General features: G+C 39.9%; 3 protein-coding genes across 4 annotated transcripts in view; 2 read left to right on the top strand and 1 right to left on the bottom strand.

Annotated features, from left to right (window-relative positions):
• Window positions 1-707, top strand: part of LOC110924368 — a 42,309-nt gene extending 41,602 nt beyond the window's left edge. The window contains exons 4-5 of the mRNA XM_035986262.1: window positions 149-641; window positions 702-707. Coding sequence (XP_035842155.1) covers window positions 149-641; window positions 702-707 — 499 coding nt within the window. The remainder of the gene's footprint in view (window positions 1-148; window positions 642-701) is intronic.
• A 5,769-nt stretch (window positions 708-6,476) lies between these two features.
• On the top strand, window positions 6,477-14,076 carry LOC110924143 (22.0 kDa class IV heat shock protein-like). Its single transcript, XM_022168179.2, has 2 exons — window positions 6,477-6,674; window positions 13,357-14,076. Exons 1-2 carry the CDS (start codon window positions 6,663-6,665, stop codon window positions 13,936-13,938), a joined length of 594 nt encoding a protein of 197 aa, XP_022023871.1. The 5' UTR covers window positions 6,477-6,662; the 3' UTR covers window positions 13,939-14,076.
• Window positions 14,077-14,078: 2 nt separating this feature from the next.
• On the bottom strand, window positions 14,079-16,525 carry LOC110924144 (putative calcium-transporting ATPase 7, plasma membrane-type). 2 transcript variants are annotated; one of them, XM_035986883.1, is made up of 4 exons: window positions 15,585-16,525; window positions 15,100-15,290; window positions 14,959-15,010; window positions 14,079-14,874 (listed from the first exon to the last, which is right to left on the bottom strand). In XM_035986883.1, exons 2-4 carry the CDS (start codon window positions 15,274-15,276, stop codon window positions 14,657-14,659), a joined length of 447 nt encoding a protein of 148 aa, XP_035842776.1. In that variant the 5' UTR covers window positions 15,277-15,290; window positions 15,585-16,525; the 3' UTR covers window positions 14,079-14,656. The 2 variants fall into 2 exon arrangements, with proteins under 2 accessions (XP_035842776.1, XP_022023872.1); XM_022168180.2 differs by having other exon boundaries at window positions 15,100-16,525.
• Window positions 16,526-17,865: the final 1,340 nt, after the last annotated feature.

Genomic DNA, 17,865 nt, shown 5'->3' with positions numbered 1-17,865 from the left:
AGTACATAACTAGTCTAATAACATTTAAAATGTCTTTATGCTTTCACTTGTGCCATGGTTTTGCTGTGTAAACAGAAAATATATATTTTTAAACAGAAAATATATATTTTTTTAAACTTAAACTTAAATTGTTTTTTTTTTTAAACAGAAAAATGGAGGAAATAGATTTAGAAGGAGATATTCCGGAGCAGCCGCAGCGGAAACGGCGGGCGCGTCCACCGCCGGATCCTCTAGAGAATCACCCATATTTGGAGTTTCCTCCGGAGTCCGAGGCTGCTCTCCGTTGCGAGAAGCTTCGGAAGATGCATATTGGTGAACATTTTGCGGTTTCGTGGAAAACCCTCCGGAAGCTTGAGGTTGAAGATTGGGTGCGGGGGTTTGTTCCCGTTGATTCACCGTGGGATCGTCTGTTTGAGCTCTCGTTTACGCCGACCTACAGGGAGATACTAGTCGAGTTTCTGTCGTCGTTCGAGTTTCATCCTCGTCGGCCAAATGAGGTTGTGGACCCCGCGCAGCCCCCTCCCCCGCCCGAGGTTTCTTTTCGCATGGCTGGCCAGGCGCGCGAAATGTCACTTGCACAGTTTGCGGTGCATAGCGGTTTGTATACGGAGGCTGAGATCGCTACGGATCTTTATACGAAGGTACGTTTAACACAAATTTTGTATTGTTATTATTATTATTTTTAATATATAACATTTAAGATTTAATATTAATTTAACGTTTAATAAACATTCGTGGAAACAGGGGCTCGTAATGATTGATAAACCCACGCTATTAGGGTTTTGGGCTCTGATCGCGGACATCGGTCAATGGGACCACCACCAATCCAAGGGGAGGAGTACGCTGATTGAGGATCCGCTCTTCAGGTACGTTAGTTATTAAACAGTTTTTTTTAAACAGATTTTTTTAAAACAAAATTTCTTTTTTGAATTATTTAGTTGATTTTTGTCAATTTTTGAAACATCAGGGACCATTTTTGTAAAAAATAGAAACTTTAGGGAACAAGTGTAAATATATCAAACCGTCAGCCGTTTTTGTAAAAAATTGAACGACGTCTAAACCGTCAGCCGTTTGGGGCTGCGTTTGCAGCCGTAAACCGGCATTTAAACGGCTGCAAACACAGCCCCAAAGGGCAGCGATTTTGCAGCCGTTTGGGGCTGCGTTTGCAGCCGTTTTAACGCCCGGTTACGGCTGCAAATGCCGCCGCAGACGGCAGCGAAAACGCAGCCGTTTGGGGCTGCGTTTGCAGCCGTTTAAACGCCCGTTTACGACTGCAAACGCAACCGTTTAAATGCCCGTTAGGGACCTACGCGACTTACGGTTCGACTTCGACTAAATAATAAAAAAAAATATAATTTAACGACGACGATCTTAGTTTTGACGCTCGCAAGGCGCGTACGGTCCTAACGATCGTCGAAACTAAGTTCGTCGTTAAAATATATATTTTTTTTATTATTTAGTCGAAGTCGAACCGTAAGGCGCGTAGGTCCCCAACGAACGTCGAAACTAAGTTCGTCGTTTTATATTTTAACGACGAACTTAGTTTCGACGCTCGTTAGGGACCTACGCGCCTTACGGATCGACTTCGACTAAATAATAAAAAAAGTATAATTTAACGACGATCTTAGTTTTGACGCTCGTAAAGAGCGTAGGTCCGTTCGAGCGTCGAAACTAAGTTCGTCGTTAAAATATATATTTTTTTATTATTTAGTCGAAGTCGAACCGTAAGGCGCGTAGGTCTCTAACGAGCGTCGAAACTAAGTTCGTCGTTTTATATTTTAACGGCGAACTTAGTTTTGACGCTCGTTAGGGACCACTTGTGTCAATTTTTGAAACATCAAGGACCATTTTGTAAAAAATTGAAACTTCAGGGACCAAAGTGTAAATATATCAAAAAAGGGAACATTTGTGTCAATTTTTGAAACTCCAAGGACCATTTAAACCAAATTTTTTTAAACATATATTTTTTTTAATTTTTTAGTCGAAGTCGAACCGTAACCGGCGTTTGAACGACGTCTAAACCGTCAGCCGTTTGGGGCTGCGTTTGCAGCCGTTTAAACGCCCGGTTACGGCTGCAAATGCCGCTGCAGACGGCAGCGAAAACGCAGCCGTTTGCGGCTGCGTTTGCAGCCGTTTAAACGCCCGTTTACGACTGCAAACGCAGCCGTTTAAATGCCCGTTAGGGACCTACGCGACTTACGGTTCGACTTCGACTAAATAATAAAAAAAATATAATTTAACGACGACGATCTTAGTTTTGACGCTCGTAAGGCGCGTACGGTCCTAACGATCGTCGAAACTAAGTTCGTCGTTAAAATATATATTTTTTTATTATTTAGTCGAATTCGAACCGTAAGGCGCGTAGGTCCCTAACGAACGTCAAAACTAAGTTCGTCGTTTTATATTTTAACGACGAACTTAGTTTCGACGCTCGTTAGGGACCTACGCGCCTTACGGATCGACTTCGACTAAATAATAAAAAAAGTATAATTTAACGACGATCTTAGTTTTGACGCTCGTAAAGCGCGTAGGTCCGTTCGAACGTCGAAACTAAGTTCGTCGTTAAAATATATATTTTTTTATTATTTAGTCGAAGTCGAACCGTAAGGCGCGTAGTTCTCTAACGAGCGTCGAAACTAAGTTCGTCGTTTTATATTTTAACGACGAACTTGGTTTCGACGCTCGTTAGGGACCACTTGTGTCAATTTTTGAAACATCAGGGACCATTTTGTAAAAAATTGAAACTTCAGGGACCAAAGTGTAAATATATCAAAAAAGGGACCATTTGTGTCAATTTTTGAAACTCCAAGGACCATTTAAACCAAATTTTTTTAAACATATTTTTTTTTTAATTTTTTAGTCGAAGTCGAACCGTAACCGGCGTTTGAACGACGTCTAAACCGGCAGCCGTTTGGGGCTGCGTTTGCAGCCGTAAACCGGCGTTTAAACGGCTGCAAACACAGCCCCAAAGGGAAGCGATTTCGCAGCCGTTTGCGGCTGCGTTTGCAGCCGTTTAAACGCCCGTTTACGGCTGCAAACGCCGCCGCAGACGGCAGCGAAAACGCAGCCGTTTGCGGCTGCGTTTGCAGCCGTTTAAACGCCCGTTTACAGTCGTTAAAATATATATTTTTTTTATTATTTAGTCGAAGTCGAACCGTAAGGCGCGTAGGTCCCTAACGAGCGTCGAAACTAAGTTCGTCGTTTTATATTTTAACGACAAACTTAGTTTCGACGCTCGTTAGGGACATACGCGCCTTACGGTTCGACTTCGACTAAATAATAAAAAAAATGTAATTTAACGACGATCTTAGTTTTGACCCTCGTAAGGCGTATAGGTCCGTTACGTGCGTCAAAATCCTTAACGAGTCAAAAATATTTTGTTTTTTTATCCTCATTTAATCGATGTCGTCTGATTATTATTTACTTACTGACTGGTTTCCATTTATGCAGGTATTTGCACAAGATGATTTCCACTTCGATCACTGCTCGAAACAAAAGCCGGGAGTGGTGTACGAGTGGTGACTTGTTCTTTTTATATTGCCTCTTATACAAGAGGCTGTGCGCTCTCGCCTACGGGTTGGCGCAGTATTTCGCCTCCGCGCATCATCGACAGGAGCGCGGAATGCTATTCGGCGGCGCCTACGTGACCAAGATAGCCCATTCGTTGGGCTATCATCCGGAGAACGACCGCGGCCGTGTAGGCCCGGCGACACAGCCAAAGCGGATGGGGATGAACACAGTAAACGGGATGCAAATTACCAAAGACTTTCCATGCGGGAAGCGGTTAAAGAAACTGGACGGCACGCAATACCAGCTTACGGAACTGCCAGAAGAGTTCCCTCTGTTTTATCCCCCGCGCGATCCGGAGCCGCCGGAGCCGCATGTGCCGGCCGCCGTTCTTCCGCAGCCACCACAGCCGCGTGGACCACCCGGGGCGCCCCAGTTCCCACGCCATGTTTGGCCCGGTGCTGACCCGTCACATGAGCGGCTGCTTCGAAACGTTGAAAGAAACAATTATTTGTTAGAGTGGGTGGCTGCGGCGCTGCAGCAGCAGCGACAGCATGACGGGTTACCTCCACTACCCTTCATTGCGGATGCGGACTGGGATCAGCAGCAGCAGCAGCAGCAGCATCAGGAGCAGCAGCAGTAGTATTTTATCATTTTGTTATGTATGTACAAACTTTGTTATGTATTTTGTTATGTATATATCAAACTTCGGTGTAAACAGTTTCACATATTTTGAAATGTTATATTGTGGATACGATAGGCAGGTTATAAAAAATTCTGGCAGGTTATTTAAAGTGTTTTGTTGTATAGATAAACTTCTGGAAGTCGTACCGTAAAGCGCGTAGGTCCCTAACGAGCGTCGAAACTAAGTTCGTCGTTAAAATATAAAACGACGAACTTAGTTTCGACGCTCGTTAGGGACCTACGCGCCTTACGGTTCGACTTCGACTAAATAATAAAAAAAAAACTATATTTTAACGACGAACTTAGTATCGACGCACGTAAGGCGCGTACGGTCCTAACGAGCGTCGAAACTAAGTTCGTCGTTAAAATATTTTTTTTTTTATTATTTAGTCGAAGTCGAACCGTAAGGCGCGTAGGTCCCTAACGCGTCGAAACTAAGTTCGTCGTTAAAATATAAAACGATGAACTTAGTTTCGACGCTCGTTAGGGACCTACGCGCCTTACGGTTCGACTTCGACTAAATAATAAAAAAAATATATATTTTAACGACGAACTTAGTATCGACGCACGTAAGGCGCGTACGGTCCTAACGAGCGTCGAAACTAAGTTCGTCGTTAAAATATATTTTTTTTATTATTTAGTCGAAGTCGAACCGTAAGGCGCGTAGGTCCCTAACGAGCGTCGAAACTAAGTTCGTCGTTTTATATTTTAACGACGAACTTAGTTTCGACGCGTTATGGACCTACGCGCCTTACGGTTCGACTTCGACTTCGACTAAATAATAAAAAAAATATAATTTAACGACGAACTTAGTTTCGACGCACGTAAGGCGCGTACGGTCCTAACGAGCGTCGAAAGTAAGTTCGTCGTTAAAATATATATTTTTTTATTATTTAGTCGAAGTCGAACCGTAAGGCGCGTAGGTCCCTAACGAGCGTCGAAAATATATATAGGTCCCTGATGTTTCATAGATTGGCACAAATGGTCCCTGTCAGGGACTATTTTTGTAAAAACTGAAACTGAGGGACTAATTTTGTACACCAGTTAACTAATACGCTGCGTATTGATCAATACTCAGCGTATAAGGAAGGCCATATACGCTGTGTATTGGTCAATACGCAGCGTATATAAAACTGGAAAACTTTTGATACTTCAAACCCACCCAAATGACCCCATTTTTTCCAGATGTTTATATACGCTGCGTATTGACCAATACGCAGCGTATTAGTTAACTGGTGTACAAAATTAGTCACTCAGTTTCAGTTTTTACAAAAATAGTCCCTGACAGGGACCATTTGTGCCAATCTATGAAACATCAGGGACCTATATATATTTTCGACGCTCGTTAGGGACCTACGCGCCTTACGGTTCGACTTCGACTAAATAATAAAAAAATATATATTTTAACGACGAACTTACTTTCGACGCTCGTTAGGACCGTACGCGCCTTACGTGCGTCGAAACATCAGGGACCATTTTTGTCAATTTTTGAAACTTCAGGGACCATTTTTATCAATTTTCGAAACTTCAGGGACCATTTTTGTCAATTTTCGAAACTTTAGGGACCTTTTTGTCAATTTTCGAAACTTCAGGGACCATTTTTGTCAATTTTCAAAACTTCAGGGACCATTTTTGTCAATTTTCGAAACTTCAGGGACCATTTTTGCCATTTTTGAAACTTCAGGGACTATTTTTGTCTATTTTCGAAACCTCAGGGACTATTTTTGTAAAATTTGAAACTTCAGGGACCAAAGTGTAATAATAATTATAGAGCATAAATGGAAGGATGCGAAATCGAGCATAAATTGTAATTGTTTCCATGAATAAACGGATGTGGCATTCCCGGCCGAGTTGTTAGTGCGTTGCTTTGTATACGAGAGGTCGTGAGTTCGAAACCGGTTAGGGGCCGGTTCCTTAAAGAGGAACCCCCCTTTTTATTGTTTTTGGGACTTAACTGGACTAACTGAGTTCTCTAACTCAGTTAGTGAATAGGATGCGTATTGATCAATACGCGTCATAGACAAACCTTGTTTTCTGTGCAATGATTGGTTATCAGGCACTGAGATCTAGGGTTTATCTACGCTGCGTATTGGTCAATACGCAGCGTATATGGTTAACCCAATACGCTGCGTATTGACCAATACGCAGCGTAGATAAACCCTAAATTTTGCTAGGGTTTGGTGTGCCAATAGGCACTTTAGTGTGCCAATAGGCACACTCTTTTAGAATTCGAGAGCCACCCTAGAATGTTCACGTACATACATACAGAACCTTCTACCTCTTTCTTGTTTTTCCAGTCCCTACGAACCTTCAAGAAATTCTTCCCGAACAACCTGAAACTGATCCATCTCCACCTATATATAACCACGAAACTCTGCTAATCCGTCACAACACAACACAAGCAACCATTGAAACAATCGAAACAAACTAACCAACACAATTACCAGCATTAACTGATTTCATCCTGTTCCATGAGAGCTATTCTACTGTTGGTTCAGTTCTGTTTATGCATAAAGGAAAACAATATAATCATACCTGTCACAGCAGATAGTGCAGAGGAGAATCCTGTGAGAGAGTTCGACATGCCTGTCATCTTGATTTGGTTCCTCCTTAGGATGCTAACTGATGATGGTGCTAAGAAAACCGAAAAGGGATATCGGCTTGGAGAGGAGGCCGAAACTAATGATGTTATGATCTAATGGGGTGTGAATTGTGAAACTGAGTAACCCTTAAACCTCCACCTTATTCTCCTTATATAAGCACCCAGGAGGAAACCTAATTAGTTACTAAGGGTAATATGGTCCATCAACAATTACCAACTAATTAAATAATAGGTTCTAATATATTTTGATCTCTATAATGTAAATGATTAAGATGGCTATAGATTAAATATTAAACATAACAATATTTAATCTTACATTCTCCCACTTAGCCGAGTAATCATTTACTATGAGTATTAGCTAAGCCTGATCAGGAGTTAACACTCATTTTAGCCTTAAACAAGTACTATAGCAGAGAAATACAGCCGTTGAATCATTATGCGACTCAGGACCCCCATTAATCATACTATAGCCTTAATTTAAAACCTAGTCGTTATGATCAAAATACGCATAAGCCCTTTGTTTGATTTGTAACTTTTATTTGTCTATATGCCATTATACCGGTTGAACATATTCTAACAGACATACAAAATCAAACTTGAGGAAATTTCATTAAACATAAAACATAAGCTAGTACAATATGCTCAAATAAGGTCTTTACATAATCCCATATTCCGAACATGTTCTTCGTAAACCTTAGGAGGGAGACCTTTAGTCATCGGATCCGCAAGCATATCCTTAGTACTAATATACTCGATACAAAGATTATTTTCCTCAACTCGTTCACGTACAAATAGATATTTCGTATCGAGATATAAACCAGCTCCAGTCGAACTGTTACTGTTCGAGAAACTAACGGCAGCTGAATTATCACAGTAAAGCTTCAATGGTCTAGAAATGGAATTAACGATTTTGAGTCCAGTGACCAGGTTTCTAATCAACATTCCATGACAGGTTGCGTTATAGACAGCAATGTACTCTGCCATCATTGTGGAAGTTGTGGTCAACTGTTGCTTATGACTCTTCCAAGAGATAGGGCCGCCTGCTAACATAAAGATATAGCCCGAAGTGGATTTCTTGTCATCTTTGCATTTGGCAAAGTCAGAATCAGAATAGCCCACCACTTCTAAATGATCACTTCTTCTATAAGTCAGCTTATAGTCTTTCGTCCCTTGCAGATATCGAAGTACCTTCTTAGCTGCTTTCCAATGATCTAGACCAGGATTAGTCTGATAACGGCCTAGCATTCCAGCAATATAAGCGATATCTGGACGAGTACAGACTTGAGCATACATCAAGCTCCCGACTACTGATGCATAAGGTATCTGGCTCATTTGCTCCTTCTCAACCTCTGTTGTCGGACACTGAAACGAACCGAAAACATCTCCCTTAACTACTGGAGCGACGGAGGGTTTGCACTGTTGCATGTTATACCGTGTAAGGACACGATCTATGTAGGCCCTTTGGGATAATCCTAAGATCCCTTTGTTTCTATCTCGGTGAATTTCGATGCCAATGACGTAAGACGCATCTCCGAGATCCTTCATGTCGAAGTTATGCGAGAGTAACCGCTTCGACTCATGCAACATGTCTAAACTATTACTTGCCAATAGAATGTCGTCAACGTAAAGGACAAGTATAGTAAAGTTGCTCCCACTCATCTTGAGGTAGGTGCATTGATCCACTTGATTCTTCATAAAACCTTGCTTCTTCATGACTTCATCAAACTTGAGGTACCACTGACGTGATGCTTGTTTTAACCCGTAAATGGATTTCTTCAGCTTACAGACTAGATGCTCCTGACCTTCAGGCTCAAAGCCTTCAGGCTGCTTCATGTAAACATCTTCGTCCAAATCTCCGTTAAGGAAAGCGGTTTTAACGTCCATCTGATGCAGCTCTAAATCGAAATGAGCTACTAGGGCCATGACGATCCTTAATGAATCTTTACGAGAGACAGGTGAAAACGTCTCTTGATAATCAATTCCCTCTTTCTGAGTGTAGCCCTTTGCAACCAATCTCGCTTTGTAGCGTTCAACGTTACCATTCGGATCCAGTTTTGTTTTGAACACCCATTTGCATCCTACGGGTTTGACTCCGTTGGGTAATTCTACCAAATCCCAAACGTCATTTTTCTTCATGGAATCAAGCTCATCAATCATTGCTTTATTCCATTCAGAAGACTGATCACTGCTAATGGCTTCATTGTAAGAGATAGGATCATTGAGCTTTCCGGGATCCATTTCAGTCAGGTAGGTAACATAATCATCCCAATTAGGAGGCCTTCTTTGCCTGGATGACCTCCTGAGTGGATTATCGGGTTCAGCGTTGTCTTGGTTTTGAGCGTTTGATGTGCCTTCGTCATGAGGTATAATTGGTTCTGATTGTAGAGGTGAATTTGGAGTTGGTGCAGTAGCTTCAGGAACAATAGTTGCATTGGGTACAAGAGGAGTAATCGGAGTAATGGTAAGCGACGAGTCTCTCCCCCCCGCGTCTTGTACTTCTTGCAATTCTTCGTAAGGGTTGGTACTGCTCCCACTGACCTTGAAATCCTCCAGGAACGCGGCACGCTTGGTTTCAACAATACGGGTGACATGGGAAGGACAATAGAAACGATAACCCTTAGAGTTCTCAGGGTACCCGATAAAGAAACAGGTAACTGTCTTAGGGTCAAGTTTCCTTAGGAAAGGATTGTAAAGTTTTGCTTCAGCAATGCAGCCCCATACTTTCATATATTTAAGACTCGGTTTCCTTCCTGTCCAAAGTTCATAAGGAGTTTTAGGGACAGACTTAGAAGGAACTCTATTGAGTATATGAACAGCTGCTTTTAACGCTTCAGTCCAGAGGAATAATGGTAAGTTAGTGTTGGCTAACATACTGCGCACCATGTTCATAAGGGTACGGTTTCTTCTTTCAGCGACACCGTTCTGCTGAGGTGTACCAGGCATGGTGTATTGGTTCACAATCCCCTGGTCCTTACAAAACTCATAAAATGGACCAGGAGCTTGACCCACATCAGTATGTCTTCCATAATACTCACCGCCTCTATCTGATCTCACAACTTTAATCTGACGATCTAATTGCTTTTCTACTTCAGCCTTATAATCTTTAAAAGTTGTTAGAGATTCAGATTTCTCCTTAATGAGATACAAGTACATGTAACGAGAATAATCATCAATAAAAGTGATAAATGAAGTATGTCCTGTTATGCCAGCGATTTGGTAGGGACCACTAATGTCAGTGTGAATGAGTTCTAATAAATTAGAACTCCTAGTGGCACCTTTCTTATTCGCTAATGTCATTTTACCTTTAAGACATTTGACACATGTTCCAAAGTCAGAGAAATCGAGAGAAGGTAAGACTTCATCCTTCACAAGACGATTTAATCGTTCTTTTGAAATGTGGCCTAAACGCTGATGCCACAACATGGATGAAGTCTCTAAGTCTCGTTTCTCTTCCATCTTTGTGAGTGATTCATTAATGTTATATGACAACAAAGATTTGGAAAAGCCATCATCTAGTTCTAATCTATAGAGACCTCCATCCAGAACACCAGTACCATAAAGAACAGAATCATAATGGATAGAGAGTTGGCGATGACCATGGGAAACAATAAAACCGTCCATGTCTAACTTTGGTCCTGATACAAGGTTCCGAGTTACCTCAGGAACATATAAGGTATCATAAAGTTTAATACATAAACCAGTTTTCATAACTAATTGTAATGTTCCAATGGCCTTCACTTCTAATTCTCGATCATCCCCAACCTTAAGCGTTCTTTGGTTTCTTTCCAGCTTCCGGATTGAAAGGAATCCCTGAGTAGAATTGGTAACATGAACCATAGAACCAGAATCAAACCACCAAGAATTAGCAGGAACACTTAAATTATAGGACTCAAGTATCATAAAATAATCGTTACCTTTCTTAGCCAGCCACTCCTTAAAGTCAGGGCATTCCTTCTGCATGTGTCCTGTCTTTTTACAGAACTTGCAGCGGATACTGCCTAAGGAGTTCTTAGAGCTGGAAGGTGCACTTGCATTAGTGTTAGGATTAGACTTATGGACTTTAGAAGCATCCTTCCTCTGATAATTGTGCTTCCTTTTCTTAGGATTGGAGGTAGTGAAATTGGCAACATCAGTATGGCGATCCATCCTCATACGCTCCTCCTCCTGTACGCACATGGCGACCAGCTCACTCATCGTCCATTTTTCCTTCTGAGTGTTGTAGTTGATCTTGAATGCTTCAAAAGAAGAAGGAAACGAAGTAATGATGAAATGAACAAGGAAACCATCACTGATTTCCATTTCCAGCCCCTTCAGCTTATTGGCCATGTCGTTCATCATCATGATGTGCTCGCGAATGCCGCTCCTCCCATCATACTTAGTTGTCACAAGCTTGAGAATAAGAGTACTAGCGTGCGCCTTAGACGTCCCTTTGAACTGAGCCTCCACATGTTCCAAGTAGGTTTTAGCATCTTCAGAATCAGGAATAGCTCCCCTGATTGCATTGCTTATGGATTGCTTCATAAACATGAGAGACATGCGGTTACACCTAGTCCACTTTTCATGAGTTAACTGCTCAGCAGCAGTGCTTTGAGTGGTAAGGTCCGCTGGCTTTTTCTCTCTTAGAGCATAATCGAAATCAAGCAATCCGAGAGTAAGCATGAGAGCATCCTTCCATGCAGCAAAGTTATCACCAGTTAAAGGTGGAATCCCGCAGTTGGGTGCTGATAGTGGAAATAAGATGAGCAAGTTATGATACTAAGGAAGAAATTCTAATGTGATCTATGGGCACGTTAAACTAAGGCAGGCAAAATAATGACCATTTTACATAATGAAGCTGTGATAATGTCTATTACTAACATCAAAATAATAGACTTAACTAAAAATTCTACTTAAACGAAAACAAAACAGCTTTGGCCAGAAGTGTAATCATTTAAGCATATGTGCAAAGTGGTTGTAACAAATCAGCTTTGGCCAGAAATTGAAACAATCACTTTAGTTATGCACTTGCTAAGTATGCCATCTATGAAAGAATTAAATCAGCTTTGGCCAGATATTAAAACATTCATGCTTATGATGCACACTTAGCATAGCTTTCGTAATACTTGAATGATAAGTAGATGTATCAAGTCAGCTTTGGCCAGAAATGATATATCAAAAGCTCATTCAAGTTAAGCTATTTCTGGTTTTGTAAAACATTATCTGATTCTGATTAATTAACTAAGTAAATTACAAAACCATTCATTTAATAGCAAACCACCCGTTAGCGCGGATCGAACTAATGACGTTATGGTTGCGAGTCGCAACTACGGTTTCGACTAGTCACGTTATGGTTGCGAGTCGCAACTACGGTTTCGACTAATCACGTTATGGTTGCGAGTCGTAACCTCATGGTTGCGAGTGATGACATTCTGGTTGCGAGTAGCAACCTCATGATTGCGACTAATGACGTTATGGTTGCGAGTAGCAACCTCATGGTTGCGAGTCATGACGTTATGGTTGCGAGTAGCAACCTCATGGTCTCGACTAATGACATTATGGTTGCGAGTAGCAACCTCGTGGTCTCGAGTAGCAACCTCGTGGTTGCGAGTAGCAACCTCATGGTTGCGAGTAGCAACCTCGTTAACAGCTGTAATTGTGATATCATAACCGAAAATTCGAAATCTAAGGGATTAAAAGATATCCTTTCCTGTTTAAGCTGATCTAATTCTGTTAACTGATTTCGAAATTTCAATCTCTTTATCTTTTAACAGTTTTTGTAAAAAATTAGAGGACAAAATTAGATCAAAATCAGGAAAAACACTTAATAATCCAAATCATATTCCAAAACATAACAGAATATTCGAATTTTCACATGAACATGATGAACCCTAATCATAAAAAATAAAATTCTGGAACCCAAAACCTGAATTTTTAATAATTTTACTAAACAGATTTCGGCTAAAACATGATCCAGTTAATTCGGTGAACAAACAATTAATCCTTTCATCGAAAATCATGATTTCGAGTCGATTCTTATGACTCGAAACCGGCTGTCAAGTTCATATGGTTTCAAAAAATTCCGTTTTCCAAGTTTCAATCCCAGAATTATGGATACGAAAACAGAACTGACTAATCAACATATGCTCTGATACCACATGTTAGTTCTGTTTATGCATAAAGGAAAACAATATAATCATACCTGTCACAGCAGATAGTGCAGAGGAGAATCCTGTGAGAGAGTTCGACATGCCTGTCATCTTGATTTGGTTCCTCCTTAGGATGCTAACTGATGATGGTGCTAAGAAAACCGAAAAGGGATATCGGCTTGGAGAGGAGGCCGAAACTAATGATGTTATGATCTAATGGGGTGTGAATTGTGAAACTGAGTAACCCTTAAACCTCCACCTTATTCTCCTTATATAAGCACCCAGGAGGAAACCTAATTAGTTACTAAGGGTAATATGGTCCATCAACAATTACCAACTAATTAAATAATAGGTTCTAATATATTTTGATCTCTATAATGTAAATGATTAAGATGGCTATAGATTAAATATTAAACATAACAATATTTAATCTTACATCTACTACCAGCATTTTTGTTTCTCTTCTTTTCCGGACAATGTTCCGGGTCTTTGCTATCTTTACTCGACCATCATCCCGACCCAATGGGTACCAGTTTGCTATCCGATCTCATGCGGTCTGACATATTTACCAATCCCTTTAAGGAACTAGAGCAGATCCCATTCGGGATCGAACGCGACGACGAAGTTATCGTGTCGCCGGCTAGGGTCGACTGGAAGGAGACAAGTGACGGTCATGTGATCACAATGGATGTTCCTGGAATGAAGAAAGAAGAGTTGAAGATTGAGGTTGAGGAGAATAGGGTTTTGAGGGTTAGTGGGGAAAGGAAGAGAGAGAAGGAGGAAAGAGATAGTGGTGATCACTGGCACCGGTGCGAACGGTCGTATGGGAAGTTTTGGAGACAGTTTAGGTTGCCGGAGAATGTTGACTTGGATAAGGTGAATGCTAAGCTTGAGGATGGAGTGTTGACTGTTTCGATCGGGAAGTTGGCGCCGGATCGTATCAAAGGATCGAAGGTGGTGAGTATTGGTGGTGGAGAACCGGAGCGGTTGGCTGCGGCAGAGACGAAGTCGGAACTTTGAATGGGTGTAGGTGGTTCTGGTTAAAGGGTTTGTTGAGTGTTGTATTTTGTTGTTGAGTGAGATCGTTGTGATAAAACAAAATGTAAAATAAAAACATAATACAATCTTATAACTTTTTGTTAAAATCTACTTCTGAAATCTATAAACTCTGCATTTTGTTTTTACCAAAGTAATTCTTCTTTGAAAAACATAATCACAATTAATGTTATATACAAAGATATATCATAAATGATGCAAAACCATTGTGAATAGGGAAATGGTGTAAACTCGACTATGTTATGATTGTTGACATTAAAGATTTGCTCAAGTTTTACAAGAATGTGCAAAAGTGGGCGAAGAAAGTTATAAGGGGGTTGTAATGACGACATGTTGGGCGATTTGGAATGCTAGAAATAAAAAGGTCTTCGACAACACTACGCCTAAGGTAGCCGATGTTGTGGCTTTAGTTAAATCCCTTTCTTTTTTATGGCTTAAGAATCGATCTAGGTTTAACTCTATTATGTGGAAGGATTGGGCTGTTTTCCCATTCTATATGTTGTTATCGTTTTTTTTTTGGCGGTCCTCGTTTTGAGGACTAGCCGTTTTAATGAAGTTCACCGTTCAAAAAAAATTGTGAATAGGGACTTTTTTGTTTGTTGTAGCCTTCTCAGCTTTATGCAGGGAATATTCAGACCCCAGTCATTGGCCCAGGTACAATTCGGCGTTGTTAATGGCGATTTTATCTTCCATTGCAAGTCAACTCTTTATCATCTATTGCAATCTCAATAGTGGTACACGTCTTGAGCTTGGCAGCAAGACCTTCAATCCCACCATGAAGTGTTAGCTTTTCGGGGTTATGGCCCTCAACAATGGAGCCTGCATCATTAGCACTGATACTAAAACCACTTGCCTTGAATTCCTCTGGTACCATCATGTGGCTGCTGCTAGCTTCTACACCTGCATGTATGATCATAATGTTCATAAGAATAACATTACATGATGAAGGAAATGATATAATATATATATTAAGATTAAACTCACCACTGAGATGACGAAATGCCACCTTTGACACCAAGACCACAACCCTCAACTTCTGAACATGATTAGTAATTCCACAAAACGGTAATTAAGTAATATATCAAGGAGAAATCAGTTAAAGTAGAAACAAGAGTACTAGCTGACCTGATTTGTTGAGGGCATTGCAGCAGCCTCGTGGTGCTTCTGGTCGTTTGCGGTTAAATGAAACAGTCGCTTCGGGTTCTTAACACGATCACACATGTCCCTCCATTTCTGCAACACCTTGGGCGAATGCTTCGGGTTCATTTCACCCGACTTCTCAATATTCAAATAATCTTCCATACCCTATAAACACCCTATAACAATGGCATATTGTGCAGGGTGCAGGCTTTTCAGCAAGAAATCGCCATTATCAATGGTAACATGTGCAGAACTTTTAAATTTTCGCCATTATCAATGGCTATATGTGCATAATTATACTTTTCGCCATTATAAATGGCAATCTTGGCAGAATTTAAAGGAATCGGTGCAGACCTTTTAAATTTTCACCATTAGAATTGGCTGTGTGTGCAGAACTATTAACTTTTCACCATTAATAGTGGCTTTTTGTGCAAAGAATTTACTTTTCGCCATTATAATGGAGATCGTACCTTGTCCATTGAAATGTCTCCTGCAAAGTCAGATCATTCCCTTCCCTGCATAATTCTGAAAAGGCTACAAGAAAGAAAAAAAATCGCCATTCACAATGGCTTTTGCATTATTTGTGAAATTTTTTTGAGTGTAGCATTACTCGTGAGTATGTTTTTGAAAGAAGCATTACTTTGATTACCAAAAAAAAAATCCACTTTGTGAGACTTCATGGATATCATTTTGTTATGGATAAACATGTGGTGTTCATAGAAAAAAAAGGAGTTAATACTCTCTATCTCATTATATATACATAAATATATATAGAAAGATAGAGTAAATTGGATCTAAAAATAAAATTTACGGATATGAGAATAGTAAGATTCAAAATAAAAGATATGGGTAAGATCACTAAATACACACAATTTCTTTTCATTGCTTTATTTTTCTACCTAGTGTTTGTCCTGAGAATTCCCTATCCGAGCTCGAAAAAATAGGCTCCTAAAGCCTTAACGAAATATATTATGTAAATATTTTTTATACAACCGTTGATAAAATAACAGTATTCAATAAACAAATTTCTAACAAATTATTGACGTACAATCGACAAATAATGCCAAATAACACTCAAATTATCAACACTTAACGCCAAATAACACAAAACTAAATAACTAATTGACAATTAACGTTAAATAACACGCAAATAATCGACACTTGTTAATGCTAATTATAGGAATAATCGACAATTAACACCTAACTAATCAACAATCATACCTGATCAGTGCCGTCCCGAGTCGGAATTCTACGAGTCGCTGAGTCGGAATTCTGCGATCAGGCAAAACAGGGTCGCCGCTGCAGTGGTTTCATGTGGTGGGCTCTTGCTTGTTGCTAGAATTTCAAGGGTGGTGTCGGAATTTCAATTGTTCAAGCGCTGGGGGTCGATATACATGTCATTGTGCGTCGTTTCAATATCCCACAATCCCACTTTTCCAATTGTCGCCCAAAGAAACATTGGATATTATTTTATTAGTATTTTATTATTATTATTTTAAATTAAATGAGTATTAGGCAAACTTATAAAACTTAAGAATTGGTTTGTAAATAGGCTTATGAATAACTTGATGTTTGTATGAGTATGTTATTTAAAAAAAATATAACATATATATCATCTTTCTTAAAAAAAGAGTAAATTACAAGTTTTGACCTTTACGTTTACAACATTTTGGAGGAGGTGTCCTTTAGCGCAAAACTTTGCCAGTTTTGTACTTTATATTTCAAAATCTTACACGTTTTAACCTTGAGGCCAAACCCAGTTAAACTTTTTGGTTAAATCAAGATATTTTTGTAATTTTAGTAGGTAGACAAGGGTGTTTTTTTTATTCTATCCATTTAATTAAAAATATGCGTCTTTTATCGAGTCCCTATGCTATTCAGTGATTAGTTAAACGAGTCCCTGGGGTCTTTAATTCGCAAAAAAAAAAAAAAAAAACTTAATTTATATCCGGATGGCATAGACATAAATGCACGTAACATACCAAATTAAGATGTATGTACTTAAACTAAATACAAAAGGATACAAGATATTAGGCTATAGGGTGTGGTCATGACCATCATGACCACCATGACCCTCCATGTTAGTGCCATGTAATTCACCTCTAATTCACCATCTAAAACCACTATCCTAAGGGTGTGGTCATGACCCAAACCATTAGCCTCTTATTTATTATCTTTGTCTAAAGAAAAAGGAAATGATTTGTTGAAAAATGGAAAGGAGGACCATGGTTGCCATGGTTTAATCCATGCAAACCATGGTGGATCAATCAAGGGGGTGGTGTAGCCTTCCATTCATATTCCTAAGTGGCAAATCATGTCCCAACCATGATCCCCACACCCTATAGCCTTAGGATTAACATACCGAATAGTAAACATACCAAAATAAGATTGACATATCGCATTAGGATTAACGTAAACAAGTCATAGAGTTAACATACCAAAAGTTATTAAGTCACATATTTTAGATGACCTAATACAGATCAAAAGATTATTAAGTAAGATACTTAAATACTAATTACATATCGAATCATCCGGGTCCAATCCGGATGGAAAATCCACGAGTGTTATAGAGGCCACCCGAGGACGCATAGTTTTGGGGTTACTGTGACATCTCTCGTCCACCTGAGTATCATTGTTATCTCGGGTTTAACATCGTATGTACTAGGGACACGATGGTCAACTACAAAAGAAGATGTAACAAACAAAAACACCCAGAATAAATTCACAAAATAGTTATAATTGTACTTTGAA

This window comes from Helianthus annuus, chromosome 17, assembly GCF_002127325.2.
Source record: "Helianthus annuus cultivar XRQ/B chromosome 17, HanXRQr2.0-SUNRISE, whole genome shotgun sequence".
Taxonomy (NCBI): Eukaryota; Viridiplantae; Streptophyta; class Magnoliopsida; order Asterales; family Asteraceae; genus Helianthus; species Helianthus annuus.
Note: the sequence above shows the minus strand (reverse complement) of the source record. Positions and strands in the feature narration are given on the sequence as shown.

Coding starts and splice junctions, on each gene's coding strand:
- LOC110924144 (XM_022168180.2), bottom strand. CDS start 15,276: ATGGAAGATTATTTGAATATTGAGAAGTCGGGTGAAATGAACCCGAAG. Junction 15,011..15,099: donor CAATGCCCTCAACAAATCAG/GTCAGCTAGTAC, acceptor AATCATGTTCAG/AAGTTGAGGGTTGTGGTCTT. Junction 14,875..14,958: donor GGCATTTCGTCATCTCAGTG/GTGAGTTTAATC, acceptor TCATACATGCAG/GTGTAGAAGCTAGCAGCAGC.